This window comes from Salmo trutta, chromosome 10 (genome assembly GCF_901001165.1).
Source record: "Salmo trutta chromosome 10, fSalTru1.1, whole genome shotgun sequence".
Lineage (NCBI taxonomy): Eukaryota > Metazoa > Chordata > Actinopteri > Salmoniformes > Salmonidae > Salmo > Salmo trutta.
In genome coordinates this window covers 33,861,137-33,875,934 of record NC_042966.1, presented here as the reverse complement: position 1 = coordinate 33,875,934, position 14,798 = coordinate 33,861,137, and the positions used below count along the sequence as shown (strand labels likewise).

The following is a 14,798-nucleotide window of genomic DNA, read 5'->3' as shown; positions in this document are numbered from 1 at the left end:
TTTGACGGTGGGGATGTGTTCTTGGGGTCATAGGCAGCATTCCTCCTCCAAACACGGCAAGTTGAGTTGATGCCAATGACCTCCATTTTGGTCTCATCTGACCACAACACTTTCACCCAGTTGTCCTCTGAATCATTCAGATGTTCATTGGCAAACTTCAGACGGGCATGTATATGTGCTTTCTTGACCAGGGGGACCTTGCGGGCGCTACAGGAATTCAGTCCTTCACGGCGTAGTGTGTTACCAATTGTTTTCTTGGTGACTGTGGTCCCAGCTGCCTTGAGATCATTGACAAGATCCTCCCGTGTAGTTCTGGGCTGATTCCTCACCGTTCTCATGATCATTGCAACTCCACGAGGTGAGAACTTGCATGGAGCCCCAGGCCGAGAGAGATTGACAGTTCTTTTGTGTTTCTTCCATTTGCGAATAATCGCACCAACTGTTGTCACCTTCTCACCAAGCTGCTTGGCGATGGTCTTGTAGCCCATTCCAGACTTGTGTAGGTCTACAATCTTGTCCCTGACATCCTTGGAGAGCTCTTTGGAATCTGATTGATTGATTGCTTCTGTGGACAGGTGTCTTTTATACAGGTAACAAACTGAGATTAGGAGCACTCCCTTTAAGAGTGTGCTCCTAATCTCAGCTCGTTACCTGTATAAAAGACACCTGGGAGCCAGAAATCTTTCTGATTGAGAGGGGGTCAAATACTTATTTCCCTCATTAAAATGCAAATCAATTTCTAACATTTTTGACATGCGTTTTTCTGGATTTTTTTGTTGTTTTTCTGTCTTTCACTGTTCAAATAAACCTACCATTAAAGTTATAGACTGATCATTTCTTTGTCAGTGGGCAAACGTACAAAATCAGCAGGGGATCAAATACTTTTTTCCCCTCACTGTATTCCTATTTATTTTAGTCTATACTTTATAACAGTGCATGTAAACCATAGTTGAAAACAGTATAGTGTTCATAAATAGTTTTAGACATAAAATAAGGGAATGCCAAATAAAGTACAATAACATTATAGCCTTTCTTGCCAGCACAAAAGTTTGCTATAAAAAACTTGGAGATTGTGACTTTGAATCAATATTTAATGAAAATGTAATAGACAGTATGGGTATGTCCTAATATAAGGGCAGACCTTTATGAGAATAACAGGAGCTCACCTTAGTTCCACTCTGGCCCTCGTTTCCAGGCACGCCAGGCATACCCTGGAAACAAAGACAGAGTATGTAGCTTACTCTATATGACAGAACACGATCACAATGCCCCGTGTGTTATGCATTACAATTGCATTCAATATATTGATGAAAGACAGACAGGTCAGTGACCTTCCCATCTAACGCAGCTAACATACTGTATATGGTTCACGGATGGTTTTGTTTTCTTTCTTCTGCGAGTCTGGATTATTCACATATCAAATGTCTTTCCTCTGAGCTTCGCTGGCTCTATCAGACAGTGAGTTTAATAGCTTTCACAGGATGTTGTAAAAACAAACACAAATACCGCCCTAATGAAGAGAACAGTGGTACTAGATAGCATTGGGTATCACAATGAATGGACAGGCCGAATGCGGCTTGAAACCTCATTGCATTTATAATTCATCAGAGAGATTGTTGTACCAATCTATATAACATACAATATGTGTGTGTTAACCCTTGGCAATCTCTTCATAACATGTTGATTGATTTTATATGAATAACTGGTTGACCCCTAACAAGGATAGACCTAATAGTAGAAATAGGTTTGTTGTCCAAAAAATATACTTCCTAAAGTTTGTATAAAAGAATATACACAACTTTATGTGGACCTATATGTGTTCTCTGCACACAATAGTTTTCCCACTAATCAGTCATTTCAACATGGAAAATGTATCTGGGACACCTCCAGAGTCTCATTCCGACAAAGCCTCAGACCTCAAAGCTCTTAAAGCCACAGTGTATCCTTTGGTTTAAACTAATAGCAACACAGTCCCAAAAATAGTACTCATTGAAAACAGCAATAGGTGTTTCCAATGCTTGAGGATATGTTCCATGAAGTGGAACGGATGCATTCCATTTCCATGAAAGCTTGCCCATTTTGTCTGACCACTCAGTGTCAGAAATCAGGAGTTTAAAAGAAGAAGCATGTATGTAGTGAACAAATATGCCATGTTTATGGAAGTACTAAATAAGGACTACTGCAGTTAGTGATACCAAATATCTCTGATAATTCACTGTGGTGTAACCCTGTGAACGATGAGACCAAAAGGAGACTATTGCGTACAGGCCAAAGGTCAGTTGATACATCATATTTAAGTAGTCCTAGAGATGACTGTATATCCTTTTTCAAGTATGATCTACATTCATGGCTGTACGCATATTATCTATTGAAAACATTTCCTCCTCTTCAAAGACTTTCGACAGACACATCTCTGTCACACTTCAAACAAAGAATGACGTTGAAGGTTAAGGATATGGATATGGGTGACATAGCAGGTCCTTAAGTAGCGGTTGGCGGCAAACATAGAATAACCAACAATGTCAAATCCCAAGCAGGGATTGTCACATCCTAAGACAAATTCTGCATATTCCAATACACCTCACAGCATAATCTGATCTATGTTTGGTAGTTGAGAGACAATATTTGTTGTTAATGGACAAATGTGAAAAGTGCCTGGCGTTTAAAACCCTCCCGGGGACATAAATGGTCGTAAATAGTAAATCTGTTAGTTTGTGAATGTTTAGTTGAGTAAATAAACAGTTTATAATTGTTGAGCATATCCAACAAAACTACCTTGAAATGCCTCTTTAGTCAGTTTTTCATGATAAACGGGTACAGATGTTTGGAAAGCAGGCAGAGACTTTATCTTGAGGGGATTGTAAAGGAACATGGAAACATGGAAAATAACTCATCAAAAATCCTCCTATGCTGCAAATATATTAAAAGCTGTTCCCCAGACGAGGCTATTGACAATTAGCCACTTCAGTTAAGACACCATGAAAATCTATTTCCGTATCATATAAGACAGGGAATCAGATAAGCCAAAGCTTATTTATGTGTTAAACAGCAAAGATGTTCTTGGAATAGGCAGAGTAGTACATCATGGTCAACTGTAGTATGTTACATGTATTCTTGGATCATTGATGGGAGTATGGGGGAGATGAATGGAGTTAATCTATGAACAAGTTGTGACTGTGAGGCTTATTATGGCTCATTGGAGGCACAAATGATTTCATATCATTTTCTTCCAATGGAATTCATAAACAATGTTGCACATCAAAGAGTTGCCTAGCTATGGAAGTTTCCTTCTCTTTACATTGTGTTATACTCATTAAAAATGTGACGGCAAAGAACACCCTTTCAATTCCAAACACTAAATACCTAAATAAGGACCTCTAACCGATTTTTGTAATCTTCAAACCGTTATGTGCAATGCTTAAATCCTGCTAAATGCTAACATGCAGGTTTTGCAATACTGTATCCATCTGCTGCAGAGGAGGCTGGTGGAAGGAGTTATAGGAGGGCAGGTTCATTGTAATGGCTGGAATGGAATTAATGGAACAGTATCAAACACATGGAAACCACATGTTTTACTCATTTTTTACATTTTTGTCATTTAGCAGACGCTCTTATCCAGAGCGACTTATAGTAGTGAAGGCATACATTTCATTTCATTTCATGCATTTTTTATTTTTTTTGTACTGGCCCCCCGTGGGAATCGAACCCACAACCCTGGCATTGCACACACCATGCTGGCGTTGCAAACACCATGCTCTACCAACTGAGCCACAGGGAAAACCAACTCCATTCCATATATGTCATTCCAACCATGACAATAAGCCTGTCTTCCTGTAGCTCCTCCAAACAGCCTTCTCTAATCTGTTGGCATCTATCTGTTGGCTTTGGATAGGGCCTGAAAGTGGTTTTGGAGGGCCAATAGGGTGTGCTCATCCATCTAATCTAAAAACACAAATTACTCAAGGTGATGTCTTTCGGATACAACACTCTTGACTCTCATTGGTTATTTAAAATCCCATGACACTTGTCTCAAGAGTAAGGCTGATAACCCAATCCTTTTCCCCATGCCATTATCAACACATCAGGTAAAATAAGAATTAAATAAGTACCTAAATAGAAAAAATATAGAAAAAAGTCTCAAAATACAATCCTTTTTAGACACTAGCTTTGAGGGGGTTACAGGCAGATACAACTATTGTGTTATTTAGTCCATAAAGACATTGGATCATTGGATGTTCTGGCAAACCAAATGGCTTACAGCCCTGTGGAGCGACTGACTCATCTAGAACATTGTAGTTCCACCACTCGGCTCGTGTGGCCAAATCTGCAGAACTCCCAAGACTAATGGGGATGCACTTGTGTAAAACTCTTTTTCAGATGTATTATTCTGTCCCCAAATGACTACAAAATGACTACATGAAGTCACCAAAGTATTGCCATAATAGGGTTTATATCCTGGGATGAACTAGAGGGAAACCACTCCAAATTTACTAGCTGTCAGAAATACTGTCGTGATCCATGATGTCGGCTGTGATTCAAGTAGCTCCAGATGACCGAGTCTGTTTTGGATATCCCCTGCTAAAGTCAAGGAACTCATTTTATTTGAGGGGGCGGAGGGCATTCTGGCATTGTTCATATTTCATAGAAACCCAAGCATACAAGAAAGTAGACCGTCTAGAGTGCATAGAATGTAGATTATAATCCATGGTTACAGAAAGAATAGAAATGTCCATGACTTACAGGATGGCCCTCTCTTCCGTCTAGACCAGGGATGCCGGCTGCTCCAACCTCTCCCTATTGATGAAAAGAATGCATCAGAATATCATAAACACAAACATCCTGCTTGATGATTCAGTGTACCGGCTACAGGTACAGTTCAAAAGAGATAGCAGCACCCCACCATGAATTTGCTCATTGGATACTGTTGAATCTATCTTTGTTACATAAAGTTAACAGCAGAGGTTGCAGGTAGCCCAGCGGTTAACAGTGTTGGGCCAGTAACCGAAAGGTCGCCGGTTTGGATCCCCAAGCCAACTGGGTGAAAAATCTGCCGATGTGCCCTTGAGCAAGGCACTTAGCTGTAAGTCACTCTGGATAAGAGTGTCTGTAAAATGAGGTGTTAAATAAGGTGTCTGTACAGTGTCAGCTCTACATGTAACCCAGCTTGTCAAGCCATGATGAGGTGTTAAGGTGTCTGTACAGTATCAGCTCTACATGTACAGTAACCCAGCTTGTCAAGCCATTATTTGTAACCAACTGGCAATCTAAAAACATCCAATGAGACACTACTTCTTCTATTTTCCACAGTGTAGAAGGGAAGAAACCAACTGTGAACATTTTGGAAGGTTCTACATGTGGAAGAAAAAATCATATAAATCCAGAAGTTATAACGCAGACACAACCACCTAGATGGTGATGAACTGCCGTTAAGATAATGAAAACCATGTGTCAGAAAAGCCTGAGCTGAGTAAGAACACAAGGAAACAATGGTGCTAACCCCCTTATAGATCACAATGTGTGCTAACAGCAATAATATATTTCCACTGTTGGGGAACTGCCAGACAATAGCAGCGTAACCCTTTGGTGGTTCAGTTCAGACCGACTACGACAAGTCAACCTTATGGTCAATTTTGTCAAACATCAATCCCATCCATCAGTGAGTTAACTCACTTTGTTTAGTCACATTGAAAACCAACCTTTTGACCGATTTGTCCTGGGACTCCGTTCTTTCCATCCCTTCCAGGTAAACCCTGAGTTGAAGAATGGGAGAAAGAGAGATTTTTTCAAACTTAAAGCCATGTCAGTTCCTGGTTTGAGACCAGAGTATCTATATTGTACATACTGGTACTCCTGGATGTCCTGCTGGCCCAGAGAATCCCCTGGCTCCTTTTTCTCCCTGAAATCGTCAAATCATCAAGATTACCAAGATTGATATTTAGTATTTAGTCTTTTATTAGGATCCCCTTTAGCTGCTACTCTTCCTAGGGTCCATACCGGAACCAAACAACACATCACAACAAAACAGTCTACATCATCAATAAAACAATACATCACACAATACCTTGGGTACTATACAAATTCACCCGTATCCATCATTACAAATGTACAATATAAAATGTACAATATTACAACAATATAATACTACAGTATATTGGCCAGAGGTCAATATACTGTATACATTTGTCAATATGTTTGTCAACTTGAAAGCATAAGCAAGTGGCCAGTTAACTACTACCTAACCTATGCTGTTTACTTGGCAACTAATGTACATAACTGTGTGGTTAATAACATAATTGGGATATTCTTACCACTTGGCCATCTTTGCCGGCAAGTCCTGATCCCCCTGAAAGACCCATAGAGCCCTGGGAAAGATATTAAAGATACTAGAAGTTTAATAATATTACCATGCAACGCCCCTTGCCTACCTTTCTCTGAAAACATTTGATTAAGATGAACAGTGAAATGCTTACTTACGGGCCCTTCCCAACAATGCAGAGAAATAGAGAAATAATTAAAAAAGTAATAACACATAATAATAACAGTAACAATAAATAAAGTACAGAGTCAATGTCTATGTTCCTTATAATCTACAAATGTTTCATGTTCTTTTTAATTTCCTTTGACGTGCTCTCATAGAATACAAGGTGTATTGTTTTATTAGATGTGGGATTCATGACATTCAGTTCACTAGCTGTTTATTTCCATTTAAGACTGTTCTATTAGGATAGTTCCGAGAGTGTATTTATCACTATGGATTACAAATAGCTTTCTTTTCTGTTGATAATTTGACCAAAATAATTAATCAATACAACATATGTCATCTGCCCAGGATGTAAGACATTTAGGGAGATGGATTACTGATTATATACAAATTAATTGAAAAACCTGGCTGACAATGTGCATGCAAAGAGTTGATATTATATAGAGATGTATACATTTGATAACCTCATTCAGTGAAACCAGTGTTATGGCGTACCTTTTCACCTGCTTGACCCAATGGCCCAGGTAATCCCGGAACCCCTCTTTCACCCTGAAAAGATACCAGATTTATACATAAAATGTGTGTCTGATAAAAGTGATTGTAGATTATTAGAAGTAGCTTTGATCAGTTGGTTGGAATACAAGCATTGGTTATAATGCTTCAAACGGGTCTTCTACAGTGTCATAAATAATGCTGAATAGATAAAAAGTCATACTAATGCCCTTTTTTGACCTTCCTACCGAATCACCAGGCCGTCCTTGTTCTCCCTTGTTGCCATCAACCCCGCGTCGCCCCTGAAAGAGAGAATAGAAAGAGCAGCTCCATTGATTTAACATCAAAAACACTACTCTGATCAAAACATAATTAGTTTTAAAATTCAGCTGATACCTCTGTCCCAGTTGGACCCTGTGGTCCAGGAATCCCTCGGTTACCAGGAACACCCTTCAATTTAAAAAGAGGAGAGATGAGAATTCATGAGATATTTACCCTTTTTATTAATGTTGCTCATAGATAAAACACATTAATCAGCTGTGTTTTCAATTAAATTAGTCTCACTTAAAGCGGCAATCAGCAGTTAAACATTAACAAAGCGTGCTCCCAGCCTGTGTTTCGCGACAAAGTTGAGGGATGGGGCTGGAGAAACGTAACCACGCTCAAATTCGTAGACAGCTATGGATGCAAGGACTGACCATCCATTCTATCAAAATTAAGGGTAACAATTTACTATGACTACACAGCCATAAAGCATTCTTTATACATCTATAAGCATTTCATGAATGTGTTATAACACGTCCCAAATCTGTGTGAACGCGCCTTAGGCATGCTGCAAGGAGGCATGAGGACTGCAGATGTGGCCAGTGCAATAAATTGCAAGGTCAGTACTGTGAGACACCTAAGACAGTGCTACAGGGAGACAGGACGGAGAGCTGATTGTCCTTGCAGTGGCAGACCACATGTAACAACACCTGCACAGGATCGGTAAATCCGAATATCACACCTGCGGGACAGGTACAGGATGGAAATAACAACTGCCCGAGTTACACCAGGAACGCACAATCCCTCCATCAGTGCTCAGACTGTCCGCAATAGGCTGAGAGAGGCTGGACTGAGGACTTGTAGGCCTGTTGTAAGGCAGGTCCTCACCAGACATCACTGGCAACAACGTCGCCTATGGGCACAAACCCACCGTTGCTGGACCAGACAAGACTGGCAAAAAGTGGTCTTCACTGACGAGTCGCGGTTTTGTCTCACCAGGAGTGATGGTCAGATTCGCGTTTATCGTGAAAGAATGAGCGTTACACCGAGTCCTGTACTCTGGTGTGGGATCAATTTGGAGGTGGAGCGTCCGTCATGGTCTGGGGCGGTGTGTAACGCTCATTCCTTCACGAATGAGTGTTACACACAGCATCATCAGACTGAGCTTGTTGTCATTGCAGGCAATCTCAACGCTGTGCGTTACAGGGAAGACATCCTCCTCCCTCAGGTGGTACCCTTCCTGCAGGCTCATCCTGACATGACCCTCCAGCATGACAATGCCACCAGCCATACTGCACATTCTGTGCGTGATTTCCTGCAAGACAGGAATGTCAGTGATCTGCCATGGCCAGCGAAGAGCCCGGATCTCAATCCCATTGAGCACATCTGGGACCTGTTGGATCGGAGGGTGAGGGCTAGGGCCATTCCCCCCAGAAATGTCTGGGAACTTGCAGGTGGCTTGGTGGAAGAGTGGGGTAACATCTCACAGCAAGAACTGGCAAATCTGGTGCAGTCCATGAGGAGGAGATGAACTGCAGTACTTAATACAGTTTGTGGCCACACCAGATACTGACTGTTACTTTTGGGGACACATTATTCAATTTCTGTTAGTCACATGTCTGTGGAACTTGTTCAGTTTATGTCTCAGTTGTTGAATCTTGTTATGTTCATACAAATATTTACCCGTTAAGTTTGCTGAAAATAAACGCAGTTGACAGTGAGAGGACATTTCTTTTTTTGCTGAGTTTACTTTATTTCCGTACATATTTGCTATGAGACTCGAAATTGCGTTCAGGTGCATCCTGTTTCCATTGATCATCCTTGAGATATTTCTTCAACTTGATTGGAGTCCACCTGTGATAAATTCAATTGATTGGACATGATTTGGAAAGGCACACACCAGTCTATATAAGGTCCCAAAGTTGACAGTGCTTGTCAGACCAAAAACCAAGCCATGAGATTAGAAGGAATTGTCCATAGAGATCCGAGACAGGATTGTGTCTAGGCACAGTTCTGGGAAAGGGTAACAAAAAATGTCTGCTGCATTTAAGGTCCCCAAGAACACAGTTGCCTCCATCATTCTTAAATGGAAGAAGTTTGGAACCATCAAAACTCTTCATGGAGCTGGCTGCCTGGCAAACTGAGCAATCGGGGGGAAAGGGCCTTGCTCAGGGAGGTGACCAAGAACCTGATGGTTACTCTGACAGAGCTCCAGAGTTCCTCTGCGGAGATGGGAGAACCTTCCAGAAAGACAACCATGTCACGTCCTGACCAGCATAGGGAGTAGTTGTTTAGTATTTGGTCAGGACGTGGCAGAAGTTGTGTGTTGTATGTAGTTTCTAGTTGTTCTGTTTCTGTGTTAGTCTGTGTGACTCCCGATCAGGAACAGCTGGATATCGTTGTTCCTGATTGGGAGTCATATATTAGGTGTGTGTTTTTCTCTTGGGGTTGTGGGTTGTTTTATTTTACACTGCTAGATTTATGTATAGCCTGTAAAACTGTCACCGTTTCATTCGTGTTTATTGTTTTGTCCGTGTACATCATAATTTATTAAAAATGATGTTGAGCACGCAATCCACTGCGTATTGGTCTGATAATGATTTCTCCTTGTCTTCAGAAGAGGAAGAATGTGTCAAACCATCTCTGCAGCACTCACCAATCAGGCCTTTATGGTAGAGTGGCCAGACGGAAGCCACTCCTCAGTAAAAGGCACATAACAGCCTTTCTTGGAGTTTGCCAAAAGGCACTCACAGACCATGAAAAACAAGATTCTCTGGTCGGATGAAACCAAGATTGAACCCTTTGGACTGAATGCCAAGCGTCAGATCTGGAGGAAACCAGGCACCGCTCATCACCTGGCCAATACCATCCCAACTGTGAAGCATGGTGGTGGCAGCATCATGCTGTGGGAATGTTTTATGTTTTTCAGCAGCCGGGACTGGGAGTCTAGTCAGGATTGAGGAAAAGGTGAACGAAGCAAAGAGATCCTTGATGAAAACCTGCACCAGAGTGCTCAGGACCTCAGACTGGGGCGAAGGTTCACCTTCCAACAGGAAGCACAATGCAGCCAAGACAACGCAGGAGTGGTTTTGGGACAGTCTCTGAATGTCTTTGAGTGGCCCAACCAGAGCCTGGACTTGAACCTGATCAAACATCTCTGGAGAGACCTGAAAATAGCTGTGCAGCGATTCTCCCCATCCAACCTGACAGAGCTTGAGAGGATTTGCAGAGAAGAGTGGGAGAAATTCCCCAAATACAGGTGTGCCAAGCTTCATACCAAGAAGACTGTTGGTGGTTGAAGATATCCCTCTAGTAGTGTGGGGGCTCATCTTTGGCAAGGTGGGTGGGGATATATCCTGCCATTTTGGCAGGGTCACAGGGTCACAGTGTCTCCTGACCCCTCCTGGCTCAGCCTCCAGTATTTATGCTGCAATAGTTTATGTGTCGGGGGGCTAGGGTCAGTTTGTAATATCTGGAGTATTTCTCCTGTCTTCATGTGTGAATTTAAGTATGCCCCCTCTAATTCTCTCTCTCTCTTTATCTCTCTCTTTCTCTCTCTTTCTCTCGGAGGACCTGAGCCCTAGGACCATGCCTCAGGACTACCTGGCCTGATGACTCCTTGCTGTCCCCAGTCCACCTGATCATGCTGCTGCTCCAGTTTCAACTGTTCTGCCTGTGGCTATGGAACCCTGACCTGTTCACTGGACGTGCTACTTTGTCCCGGACATGCTGTAATGGACTCTCTCTCTACCGCACCTTCTGTCTCTAACTCTGAATGATCGGCTATGAAAAGCCAACTGACATTTACTCTTGAGGTGCTGACCTGTTGCACCCTCTACAACCACTGTGATTACTATTATCTGACCCTGCTGGTCATCTATGAACGTTTCAACATCTTGGCAATGTTCTTTAATAATCTCCACCCGGCACAGCCAGAAGAGGACTGGCCACCCCTCATAGCCTGGTTCCTCTCTAGGTTTCTTCCTAGGTTTCGGCCTTTCTAGGGAGTTTTTCCTAGCCACCGTACTTCTACATCAGCATTGCTTGCTGTTTGGGGTTTTAGGCTGGGTTTCTGTACAGCCCTTTGTGACATCGGCTGATGTAAAAAGGGCTTTATAAGTGCATTTGATTGCTTGTAATCGCTGCGCAAAGTACTGAGTAAAGCGTCTGAATACTTACGTAAATGTGATATTTGAGTGTTCATTTTTTATGCGGAAAAACGGATTCTGCTTTGTCATTATGGGGTATTGTGTGTCGATTGATGAGGGGAAAAAACAATTTAATCCATTTTAGAATAAGGCTGTAACGTAACAAAATGTGTAAAAAGTCAAGGGGTCTGAATACTTTCCAAAGGCACTGTATTTCATTAACCTTTAATGTGGTTGGGACCTGTTATAACATGTTCCTGAAAAGCTTATATATGTGTAAAGAATGCTTTATGGCTATATAGTGTTGGGTTCGGATTTCTTGACTTATGAAATCATGAAATATACTTATTCATGTCACTGAGGGAGAGAGTGGAATGTATAATGTTTACATTCTGTCAGGATGTGTTATTGTTAGCCTTCGGGGATCCTATGGGAGGAGGACAGACACAGTCTGGTACCAGTCACCATGACAGCAGTGATTTTGGTAGGATTGAGCACTTTGGGGCAGAGGTCAGGTCAGATGAAGTGAGGAATAACAGATATCACTAAGGTTCTGTCTAGCAACAGAGATGCATTGGCTGTTCAGATGTGTAGGAGGAGACTCAGCATAGGAGAAAGAGTTAAATATCAGTGCTTGTGTGAATATGTTTTTTGTCTAATGCAGCTGTATTGACCCAATGGGCGAATAAACTTGGTTTAAGCTTTCGAGTTCTTACTCTGATAATTAGAACCTAACAATAGTCAAAGTAAATGTTACCAAATTATAGTTTTAACCAATACAGACTATACAGTGTTTGTTTACAAACATTGGTGTAAAACAAGGTAATATTTTGGGTTCTGATGGGGTACGACAGTTTAACTAAGCTCATGAGGCATTTCTAAGTTATATTCTTCAAGAATCAATGTATACATATCATTCATTTCTATGTCCAAATATGGATGTAGCTACTGCAGATTGCCCCTTCAAAACTTTAAAACAACTTTTAAAACCTTCATACATACACACTTTATAAGCCTTCATTAGCCCTTTATAAGGCCTATATAGATGCTTCAGAAGTCATTCATAATCAAATGCCATATGAAGGGTGCCAAAAGGGTTTTGATAGATTTGACAAAACAGATGTAAGGACCTTTTATATCACTCTTTTTGTAGTATGACTTTGCTTATAAAGGACTCGTAAGACCTCTATGTAGGGATTATTAAAGCTCTAAAAAGCCTTTATAAGTTGAAACATGTTTCTGGTATACTTAAGTCAAGGTAGTTGGTATCCTGTAAAAGTCAAGGTTATAAGGTTATGGGTAAACTATGCCTTTGTCCTCACAGCAGGCCAACCAAAATCTATGTGAGGACATGACCTCCAGCAAGCTTTCAAATGGAATCTGTTGAAAAATGCTAATCAGTTTAATCAAACATCAGACAATTTATTTTCTCCAAATCTTATTCCTACATGGCCATGAAAGAGGGTGAACCCCTTTTTCCATTGCTTTTAGGAGGCGTACTTTTATCCTCGTGAGAGTGGTGAGCACCACCGCCAAGCACTATACACTTCATAATTTTACGTCAAGAGAGCATATGAAACTCATTAATGAATTAGCGCTCATACTGCTGCTTTGCAGCTGTTATGGGAAACTTGAGCCTCTGCCCTAGATATGAAGTACTACATAGGTAGCAATTTACAATTCACACTACCTGTTAGCTACAATATAGTTCCATGCTGCATTTTACTTGATTTTAATATCATAAACTGGCACAGGAAAGGTATGCTGTTTTTTTGTTTTTTGACATCTGCATGTCTATATTCAACATAAGAAAAAATTGTCAGGAGAAAAGTATGCTTTCTGAGTGTAGATAAGTTTCTGCATAGATCATAGATCTTTGTATGATGGTAAACTCGATTAATGTACAGGATATGGTTCCAGTTCTGTAAGTCCTTTCATACTTCCACACCCATACTTGATTACCCTACAAGTGGGCACCATTTGTTTATTCAACTGTAAGTGTGTCGACAAATTCATTGGGGAAAATTTGAGGACTGTGCAATTAAGATAATTATTCAATTCTATTTAATGACTCAAACCACTAGAGGATGTTTACTGGGAACTAAAATATTCTCAGTTGCTACGGATTTGCAATAAAACAGCCCCCATATTTTGGGATAAACCCAAATGTAACATCTGCCCCAACTTCAGTGGGAGGATAAAATGTAGGAGGATGATATGTACGGCTTTCATTGTTATGTAGCGTAGGGTTTGAACTAAACTAATATCTTTCCTCTGGTTACAAAGGAAAGACTTCACAAGATATTTATGAAAGACACTCTCTCATCCCTTTATGGCACTTTGGAGGAAGATTTGCTCCAATAATGCAATGCCAGTATTTAAAGGCCACAACATGTTCACAAAGAATTCATCTTTGTATTGTAAACTGGTCTACACTTCTCGTGACCTCAGTCATCAGTAGAGATTAGTATCGAGTGCAAGTTGAACACCCCACACAGACCAATGTACGGTCCTTCCAACCATACAGCATTTCAAAGCCTCTAATGGAAAAAGCTAGGAAAATATAGGACTTCAAAATGTCATCCGAACAGCGAGTTGATAAAGAGTTCATTGATAGACAACAATGAACAAATTGAGTTCATCAAAATTAGTGAAACAATGGGTATTTTGTCCCTGATATAGTTTAGGCAGAAAATGACACAATAGACTTTGTTACATGACTATTTACAAGAATAATGATGATATTCAAAATTGAATTTATATGTCACTTTGTGCAAACATTACTGAGTCATTACTGGGTGGTTTTCCGGACACAGATTCAGACTATCGGCACCTTCTGGCCTTCCGGCGCCGACAGAGATGGCCACCTCGCTTCGCGTTCCTAGGAAACTATGCAGTATTTTGTTTTTTTATGTGTTATTTCTTACATTGTTACCCCAGATAATCTTAGGTTTTATTACATACAGTCGGGAAGAACTATTGGATATAAGAGCAACGTCAACTCACCAACATTATGACCAGGAATACGACTTTCCCGAAGCGGATCTTCTGTTTGGCCTACCACCCAGGACAATGAATCGGATCCCAGCCGGCGACCCAAAACAACGACGCTGTAGAAGGGGCAGATGGAGCGGCCTTCTGGTCAGGCTCCGTAGACGGGCACATCACGCACCGCTCCCGAGCATACTACTCGCCAATGTCCAGTCTCTTGACAATAAGGTAGATGAAATCCGAGCAAGGGTAGCATTCCAGAGAGACATCCAAGACCATAACGTTCTTTGTTTCACGGAAACATGGCTCACTCGAGACACGCTATCTGAGTCGGTACAGCCACCTGGTTTCTTCACGCATTGCGCTGACAGAAACAAGATTCTCTGGTAAGAAGAAGGGCGGGGGTGTATGCCTTATGATTA

General features: G+C 41.2%; 1 protein-coding gene across 4 annotated transcripts in view; it reads right to left on the bottom strand.

The window, feature by feature from the left end:
* col21a1 (collagen, type XXI, alpha 1) overlaps window positions 1-14,798 on the bottom strand; it is a 52,636-nt gene that overhangs the window by 13,818 nt on the left and 24,020 nt on the right. For all 4 annotated transcript variants that reach the window (XM_029765361.1, XM_029765357.1, XM_029765360.1 and 1 more), the window contains 8 exons: window positions 7,370-7,423; window positions 7,222-7,275; window positions 6,977-7,030; window positions 6,309-6,362; window positions 5,843-5,896; window positions 5,697-5,750; window positions 4,741-4,794; window positions 1,167-1,211 (listed from right to left, as the gene is read on the bottom strand). In XM_029765361.1, coding sequence (XP_029621221.1) covers window positions 1,167-1,211; window positions 4,741-4,794; window positions 5,697-5,750; window positions 5,843-5,896; window positions 6,309-6,362; window positions 6,977-7,030; window positions 7,222-7,275; window positions 7,370-7,423 — 423 coding nt within the window. The remainder of the gene's footprint in view (window positions 1-1,166; window positions 1,212-4,740; window positions 4,795-5,696; window positions 5,751-5,842; window positions 5,897-6,308; window positions 6,363-6,976; window positions 7,031-7,221; window positions 7,276-7,369; window positions 7,424-14,798) is intronic.